This window comes from Perna viridis, chromosome 1 (assembly GCF_037379345.1).
Source record: "Perna viridis isolate PV_CMFRI_1.1 ecotype Kerala chromosome 1, ASM3737934v1, whole genome shotgun sequence".
NCBI classification, from domain to species: Eukaryota; Metazoa; Mollusca; class Bivalvia; order Mytilida; family Mytilidae; genus Perna; species Perna viridis.
This window is the reverse complement of record NC_142445.1, coordinates 24,502,917-24,512,233: the sequence shown is the minus strand read 5'-3', so window position 1 is coordinate 24,512,233 and position 9,317 is coordinate 24,502,917. Positions and strand designations below refer to the sequence as shown.

At 31.6% G+C, this 9,317-nt stretch overlaps 1 protein-coding gene across 1 annotated transcript; it reads left to right on the top strand.

Annotated features, from left to right (window-relative positions):
* Positions 1-115: 115 nt before the first annotated feature.
* LOC148627896 (uncharacterized) lies at positions 116-2,521 on the top strand. Its single transcript, XM_088581393.1, has 3 exons — positions 116-312; positions 1,173-1,356; positions 1,884-2,521. Exons 1-3 carry the CDS (start codon positions 191-193, stop codon positions 2,421-2,423), a joined length of 846 nt encoding a protein of 281 aa, XP_088437519.1. The 5' UTR covers positions 116-190; the 3' UTR covers positions 2,424-2,521.
* Positions 2,522-9,317: the final 6,796 nt, after the last annotated feature.

Sequence of the window (9,317 nt, the reverse complement as noted above, 5' to 3'; positions counted from 1 at the left end):
TTCCATTTTTATTGGTTCATTTCGGTTCTACGGTCGTAATGGCTGCATAGCGGAAGGTGGAAAACAGCAACAGACTATGCCGTCACAGACAGATCGACTACAATAACGTCATGGGCATTCACCATGGTGCTCAGCAAGAAAATGTCTTCTATAAGACAGCACAACGTTCCGCCATCATAAAACAGGAAGCATGGAAGTAACCGAATCAAATAGGTCATTCATGACCTGGAGTAATCTTCTACGGTGCGGCATTTGTCTTGGTGTTTATCGGCGTCCCCATACACTAACTTGTGGGCACAGCTTTTGTACAAGGTAACAAGACTTTCACAAAGTGACATACATATACAGTCGTTTTTCATTTGGGTAAACTCCGTTTATTTTATATGAACAATTTAAAATACTATTATTTGCCAATTAATGTCATAGTTCTACAAGTCGGAGAGCGGGGTGAAATATTATAACTGTTCTACATTACACGTGTAGACAAGGGTTGAAAATTATTTGAAGTCCATGTCAACAAGATCCATCGATGGGAATTTGCATATAAAATAGCCACAGTACCTTTCTCGTCCATCTGTTCTTTAGTTCTACTTTTTTTTTATATTTTTAATTTGCTTCATCAATGTTCGAGTATATTAAGTTTTTTTTTGTAATGTCTACTCAAGTGTGTTACTTGATGTGAACTACCCATAATTACTTGGAAACAACAATATACTAAAATAATTAGCAGTTGAATGGGACAGAGTATTTGTTATGTCTAAGACTTAGTAATTTGTGAATGTGAACAAGTACTACATTGTTTATGTAGTTGCTCGTGAATTTTTGAAGTCTTACAAACTAGAACACTAAACATGTACAACAGAAAAGATATTATTCTCGGCAATACCATTACCATTGCAGTATTACAAATTTCTAAATACCTTAACCACTGAGGCCTCATCCCATGTATTGTATGATAGAACCTTTCGATGATGGACTTGGCTTCCTATTATCGATAAATTTGGCTTTGAGTACTTCTTGTATACAACGTTTTCTTTTGGATTTGGATCTTCCTATATATTTGATTCTAATGCTGCTGATAAGAGGTTACGCCTTGAAACACGTGTATAGGATATAATATTGAAATTCAAATGCATATTATTGGTATACTTTGTATTTCATTCGCCTTTTAGCTGCCTAAGGAACCTTGCCACGTTGACTAAAGAACAGTATCCTCCAACCGTCTACTCAAGGTTAAAATTTGCCTGCCCAGCATGTCGAAAGAAAATTCTGGTCTCGTCAGTTCTTCGCAAGAGACTCCATATAAACTATTCAATCCAAGATTTTGTGGAGAATTGGCGCGATCAAGACAAAAAGGTATTAAATTACTAATTTAGTCTAAGATCTTATTTTTTTCTATTGGGATGAACACGACAAAAAAAAATGGACACAAAAAGAGAACGGTGTATCATTTTCTGATACGCAACAGACAATTTTTACAATACATGAAATGAAATAAAAAGAAAAAAATACCAGATGAGTATGCAAGAACAAATTGATTCATTAATTATGGTTTAATTATTACCTCAGTTTGAATAGATTCGATTCTATCCAGAAATTGAAACTGTACACAAAACACATAAAAATGAAATCAAGAAATACCACATTAAGCAACCCTACCGAAAATACGAACGACCGGAAATGAAGTCAACAGAATGCTAGAAAAATTGATATGATTTGCAATGCATGAAAAATTGTAAGAACGAATATCAGATGTGCTAACAGGTCAATATTTATATTATTATGTATCTTTTATCCATTTAGTAATTTTGAACTAACAAATCGTTCTTCCTGTGACAATATACCAGATTTTGTTTTTTTTTGTTGTTTTTTCATTGCATCAGCTCCAGGACAACTGTTTTGTTATGGTGCGTTCTATCGGCACCCAAAGTGATGAGTCTATTTTGGGAGTTCCAAACGAAGATGGCGTGATAGATCTTGACATTTCCATGGAAGAAGAAAGTCGTGTTCCTATAAGATTCGACATGGCATCCTTTCCTAAGTTTGATTCAAGTGACGAGTCTGTAAGCGGTCGTGTACATTCTGATGAAGAAAATTCTGATTATTCAGACACATCATCTAACAGCGAGCTAATGGACAATCTTGATCGGCTTGTAATTTGGCATCCAAGAGTACAACGAGGTCCAATCTTTGTCGGATTCTTGGACATTGCAAGAAACTGGTTTCAAGAAGTACAAGAAACGATACTTGGAATTTTCGAATGCCGGAGTCGGTCGGTCATGGCGCTTATTTGGTGCGGCTATACCTTCTCTATAATGATCATTGCTAATGGCTTTTTTCCTTACATGATGCTATACAGTTTCTTATTCTTTGTAATTCTATATGCAGAAAGCGCACAACAGCGCAGAAACAGACCATTTTGAGGCAGCGATAATATTTGAGCACTTGTCTTATTTATGTGTACAATTCTAGTCTATTTTTATATTTTATGTTTTGAATAAAATATTTTTCATACATATCATATGCTGTTAGCAAAATATGCAAAAATGAGAATACACAATCGCAGCATTAAAAAAAACTCCATATGTGTATATAATAACCATGCATTGACTTTTATAGTCAGTACAAATTCTGAGGACCTAATCGAGTATTTTGTCGAGTCGAGTCGACCAGGTAATGGATTTCATACACATTTCAAATTGAGGTTTCCTTAAATCCCTGATTTTTTTCATCAAATCTTCAATTTCAGGTGATTTGATCTGTGGAATTTAGAGTTAAGGAAGGTTTTGAGGAAAATCTCAATTTGAGATTCACTTCTTTTGCATTATTCTCACAAATCATTCATGATGTGTTTCTATCACGCAATATCTTTATGATAAGGAAAGCACAACATGGATAGCTAAGATACAATTAAAAGAAACATGATTTTTTCGACATTTCAAATGATTTAACGCAAATATGATTTTACAGATCAGTTCGGTACTTCATTAACATCTACGTTCCTAGGTAGAAAAGTATATTTCACTCCCGAGTATTTGATTACCAACAAGTAAAAACAGCAGTGTATGTATTAGGGTTCGTGAGTTTTGTATTTCTGTCAGCACCGCGCAAGTTTTGTTGTACTCGATGTTTCTTTTGTCTAGTATTGTCCTTTTGGTGTTCGATCGTGCCGTTGATTTGTCCATGGATGTTCGCCGAGTCGTTTCGCCTAGCTACTTTCCTGTTCGCCTCGGGTCGTTTCGCCTATATACAATCATATACTACTTCGCCTTGGGATGTTTTGTCTTCATTTCTGTGGTCATTTGCATTTCATCGTTTATAATTGGAATGATTTTTTGGTTAACTACAGCTATACTCAAAATGGAAATGAAGGAGGTTTCAAAGTCTATGGCAAGCCAAAGTGGACAAAAATAAGTATTTTCTAATATTATAAAATGATTTTGTAATATTACAAATTCATATTCTGATATTACAAATTCATTTCTAATATTGCAAATTAGATTTCTAATATCACAAAACTCTTTTTTAATATTAAAAAATCGATTGAATTTCTAATATTAAAAAAACAATTTTTAATGTCAGAAATTGATTTTCCAATATTAGAAAATGGGTTTGTTGTATTCAATTACGTACAATTTTGTAATACTAAAAAATGTGATTGATTTTGCAATATTGCAAAGTGATTTTCTAATATTACAAATTCATTTTCTAAATTAGAAATTCAATTTGTAATATTATAAAATGTGTGATGTTTTATAATATTACTAAATCAGGAATTTGTAATATTAGAATATGAATTTTTAATATTAGAAAATGAATTTTTGATATTACAAAATCTTTTCTAATATTAAAAAATGATTTTTTAATATTACAAATTAATTTTTTAATATTACAAATAAGATTTCTAATATCACATAACTCTTTTTTGATATTAAAAAATCCACTGAATTTCTAATATTAGAAAATGGATTTGTTGTATTCAATTACAATTTTTAATATTAGAAAATTATTTTGTAATATTAAAAAATGTGACTGATTTTGCAATATTGCAAAGTGATTTTCTAATACTACAAATTCATTTTCTAATATTACATATTCAATTTGTAATATTAAAAAATATCAGATGTTTTATAATATTACTAAATCAGGAATTTGTAATATTAGAAAATGAATTTTTAATATTACAAAATGAATTATTAATATTAAAAAATCTTATCTAATATTAATAAAATGATTTTGTAATATTAAAAATTCATTTTCTAATATTACAAAATATTGATTTTTGTCGATTTTGGCTTGCTATAAAAGTTGCTAATCATCACATATTCTATGCCACTGATTTTTGCTTACTTTCAACATCCGAAATGACACGAATGTGATATTCTCTAATATTGGGTTACTTCCACTAGAATCTGGGTTCCATTGATATGATTACTCTTCAGTAACATTGATGACTCGAATGTTTTTCACTCAAAATAACTGGTTACCTGGAAGTGCGAGAAATGTTTTTGTTCCACAAGGTTCTCGCAAATTTTAATTAATTTAACAAATGTTAATTCCATTATAATTTTTAATCATGACAAATTAGCAACTATAACTTTCTTGATCTCATAAAAATATCATTTATTTATTAAACAAACAATAAAGCCAAGCTTGTTTATTCAATTAATTTAAATGCAAAACTGATTAATTGGATGCAGGAAATTAGTTTTTGGCATTTTGTTTTTCAGAAGTACTATCTTTTTTATATCTTTAATTTTTGTTTTCTTTATGCATATGCCTGCAGCAGTGCTAAGCTTGTCGTAAAAGGCACCTAAATAGTGCTCAGAATCCTAGCCGGGGGCTAGGGCGCTCTGCCCACAGAGCAACTGGGATGTGTGCCCCAGGTGGTGGAATGGGGTACCCCTGGCGTGTTACATGCTGGGGTTGTCAGGCTATAATACGGAAAACCTGACCGCAAACCATAGTGGTGCACCGTGTTGGGAAAGATGCCACGTTCCCCGCACATTAAAGAACCCTACTGTCGTATTCTCCCGGAGTAGGAACCATAGGGCTCGGCCACAGGAGGCTAAATTGCCCGACCCTACCCACCTCTCCCTATTTCCAGTGGCAATCAAAATTTGTCGATCCCATTGCCCTTTTGTCCCATCCCTTATTCATTTCATCATTTCATGTTCATTTTATCATATGCATGGATAAGAAAAAAAAATTGGTATTGAAATTCATATATTTTAATGTAAACCAGAATCAACCAAGTTGATTTTTTCCCTTTATTATACATTCTATATACATCCCCATATACAGAAATCTTCAACGTTTAATACATATTATATATCCATGTGAAACTTCTCACTTTAGTAGGCGAAACGACCAGAGACGAAACAACCAGAGACAAAACGGTAATGTAGGCGCAACGACTTGGTACCTACCTAGTCCTAGAATCAACCACAGGGATTTGCTCCTTGTCAATAACGGGGGTATACTATCAAACAGGAACACAGAAAGTTTCCATGTTTCTGTGTTGCTGTTTGATAGTGGGGATGCCATTTGATATTACACCCCCATTATTGACCGGGAGTAAGTCCCTGTGAATAAAAAACGTCATACATATAATGAAGTACACAGACAGGTTTTGTACACTTTGTTAATTTAATGGTTAGTGTAGTTAAAACATAATATCTATCAGCAAACCTGTACCAAGAAATTTTGAGTTTTGAAGGAGGGGGTTGGAGTTATTTGGATAAAACACTACCTGGATTTCTTTTTTAATAGTGGTTATCCTCTTTTAAGCTCATTTTTTTGCTCATTTGCTTCCAACAGGGGTTTGTTGTAACCCCCTCCCATGAACTTAGGGGTGGTATCAGGGTAAAAAATAAGCATTTAAGCATTAAGCTTAATTCTATTTATGCGTATGCTTAAATTTAATGTTGCATATGATTAATTATTTATATGCTTAATTCCAAGTTTGTCATTGTTAAATTTTTCATGCCCATGCAAATTCGAATTAAGCATGTACATAAATAGTTAATCATGTGCAAAATTCAAATTAAGCATGTACATAAATAGTTAATCATATATAAAATTCAAATTAAGCAAGTACATAAATAATTAATCATATGCAAAATTTGAATTAAGCATGTACATAAATAATTAATTATATGCAAAATTCGAATGAAACGTACATAAATAATTAATCATATACAAAACTGATTTGATTTAAGTATATGCTTTAATAACTTTTATTAATTGTTCTTTTTTTTTTTCTTATTTTTAGTATTTATAAATTCTCATGTCAAGGATTTTTATACATGTAGAACTATAAAAATCCTTTCTCATACAATGAAAGAGCTTTAAAAAAAGAATGAAATATTTACATCTAAAAGAAAATTCCTGCTTCTTAACCTTTTTTTTTATGTAAATATTATGTACTGTTTTGTTTGAAATATAAGGCATACATTTTTAGCAGTTTTGGTTGCTGTCCAATATTAGCTTCCTATTTTGTTGGACTTTGCCATTTTTTACTATATGGAATGACTGAGAAAATTTTCATCACAAAAATTTCAGCTCCCAATTATGGATTGATTTCAAATTGGGTATGTGGTTTCATATAGATGAGGCATATATTGTAAGCAGTTTTGAGTGCTGTTCAGTATCAACTTCCTGTACGAGTGGGGTATACATACATGTAGCACTACAACGTATGTAACTGAATGTTTTATAAAGAATGGAGCGATTAAGGCAGCAATGTCTTTTAATTGTAGATGGGCAGAACGATGACAGTGGCTCAAAATAGTTCTGTTGAGAATGACATATGCAATTCAGAGGTGAGAGCTTATAATGCAGGTATTCAATGGAATCTCACATATTGTTGCAAGTCAAAACTTCACCCATAATGACATGGCTGTGTATCATTAACAAATCTGTTTGCAAAGTGTTATGCATTAGCGATAGGGATGGCTTACTTTTCGTCCCCATTTCTGTTGGTACTTCTGTTATGAAAAGAAATTTGTCTCTTATCTTTCATTTCTCCTACATGTACATCACTGAAAAGATTTATTGAAACTATCACAGAATATTGCAATGATTAAACATTACAGATGTGCAACCTCCTATTTTAGGTTTGAATCTGAACAATGTGTTTTGTTTTATTTTGGTTTTTGTTTATTTCTTGTTTTTTTTGTTTTGTTTTGTTTTGTTTTTTGTTTGTTTGTTTTTTTTTTGGGAGGGGTTGGGGTCCCATAACAAAACATTAACTTTGAATAAGAATATTATGTGATATTGAAGATGTGCAACCTTCTAAATAAGAATATTATGTGATATTGAAGATGTGCAACCTTCTATTTCAGACTTCTATTTCAGACTTTTTTTTTTTTGGGGGGTGGGGGGGGGTTGGTTTTCCATAGCAAAACGTGGGGTTTGCCTTTTATGAACTTTTATTCATGTATCCACCTACAACACTGTATTGAATTTAATGCAACTTTCACGGAATCTTTATTACGTATATCTTCCCATTGTGCCCCTCCTATTTTAAATTTTTTAACCTCATGATTTTCTTGTTGGGTGCAATGGGTATCCTGTAGTGGGCTTTGCTCATAATTTTTCTGGTTCTAAATTAATCCAACAACATTTCTGTCCAAAAAAATTTTAGGTTTGATTAATCTTACTGCAAAAAAAAAATTTTACATAGGCCATACAGACGAGTTAAAATGTAAACTTAATTTTACTTATTTTACTTATCAATATCAATATTTTATGTTATTTTTATCTTCTGAATAGATAGAGATAGAATTTATTGCCTAAGTGGTATTGTACTAAAATAAAGCAGTTTTTCCCCTGGCCAAGGGCAAGAAAAATAGGACACATTTATACTTAAACCTTAATAAATTATGCACTATGTTATATGTCTCTTTTGGATTGTTTTCTGTTCACATAACAGTATTCTACATTTTATCCAGAAATTATAACATACCCTAATTCCTGGAAACATAAACATGTTAACACACAACCATCCAAAATAGACATATAACACAAGAAAGGAGTTTCTAGCTTTTATTCTGATAGATATTATAAAGAATATGCTTTAGAATACTTTTAGAAATATATTGACATAATTTGTACATTACCTACATTTTTAACCAAACTGATGAGCCCTTGTCAAGAATAGTTTAAGAAGTAGATATTGTGCATATCTAATTTGTTTCTTTCAGGGAATAATCATTTTTCCATAAAACCATACAACTAACAGAAGCTTAATCACACAGAAAGAAATTGATTTCCTCTAAGAAATGAAGGACTTGTCATTTATTGTTATTTTACCCATGTCAATTTCAGATGAATTTGTTGAGAGAACCACTCCATGACCCATCAACATCTTGTCTGTTCTGTCACACAGTCAGCTGATTGGCCAATGAAATGATGAGTTTTATGATGAAATTGACAATCAATGTAATTGTCTGTATTCTTCAATCTGTCTGTTATTTCTGTTTCTTGTAATGCTAAAGAAACAGAGAGGAACTGTGTGACCAAGTTTATACAAGTGTCAGGTAAGATATTCCTTTTTATAAGTTCTTTATTTTTAATGATATAGACAAGGGGGAATAACTCAAAATTTTGTAGTGAAATTTAATGTTTCACTGTTATCACAAGCAAAAAACAAAAAAAAATACTTGTACTTTTATTGATACAAAAATTCTTTAGAAAAAAGGTTACCAGTACATTTTTTTTTCTTCTTCTACAAATATGTACATGAATACAATTTGTATTTGCTATTTTTTTTTGCATTATTAAGTATTTCTCTGTCTAAAAATCAGGCAAAATGTGTATAAGGTGTGGCACATTTGAAAAAAATACACAGATATTTTATTGCATTATCCAGGTACCTCATAACCTCAAGAAATTACTGTCAAAGTGTTTGTAAAGTTTGCCTTTTTAAGATATTGACAGGTCAAATTTGTATTAATTCCATGCTCACAAATTTTTAAGCTGACATGCTGTTGAATTGGAGGTTTATGAAAATTTTGTGAGGATAGAATGAAAACCTGTTTCTTCTATTGAAAAGAACACTGTTAAATTGTTCACTGCTTGTCTTTTTCATGCTATCCCAATTAAAAAAAAAACGTTGAATATTTTCCGAACTAGGAGAGGATAAGATAGTTTTGAAAAATGCCAACATCACTGCTGTTGGTGTCATGTTAGATAAGTGAACATGAGAAATATCAGACTAGGAATTGTGATGCTAGATAACCTTTGTCTGCATGTTAGCAATGCTGTCTATAGTAGAAATATTGATCATTTGTCTGTATGTAAAGATCAATTAA

Bases quoted from the DNA above. Each gene is read 5' to 3' on its own strand.
- LOC148627896 (XM_088581393.1), top strand. From the start codon at position 191: ATGGAAGTAACCGAATCAAATAGGTCATTCATGACCTGGAGTAATCTT. The intron at 313-1,172 runs GTAACAAGACTT...TTCGCCTTTTAG, and splicing joins GGGCACAGCTTTTGTACAAG to CTGCCTAAGGAACCTTGCCA. The intron at 1,357-1,883 runs GTATTAAATTAC...TCATTGCATCAG, and splicing joins GGCGCGATCAAGACAAAAAG to CTCCAGGACAACTGTTTTGT.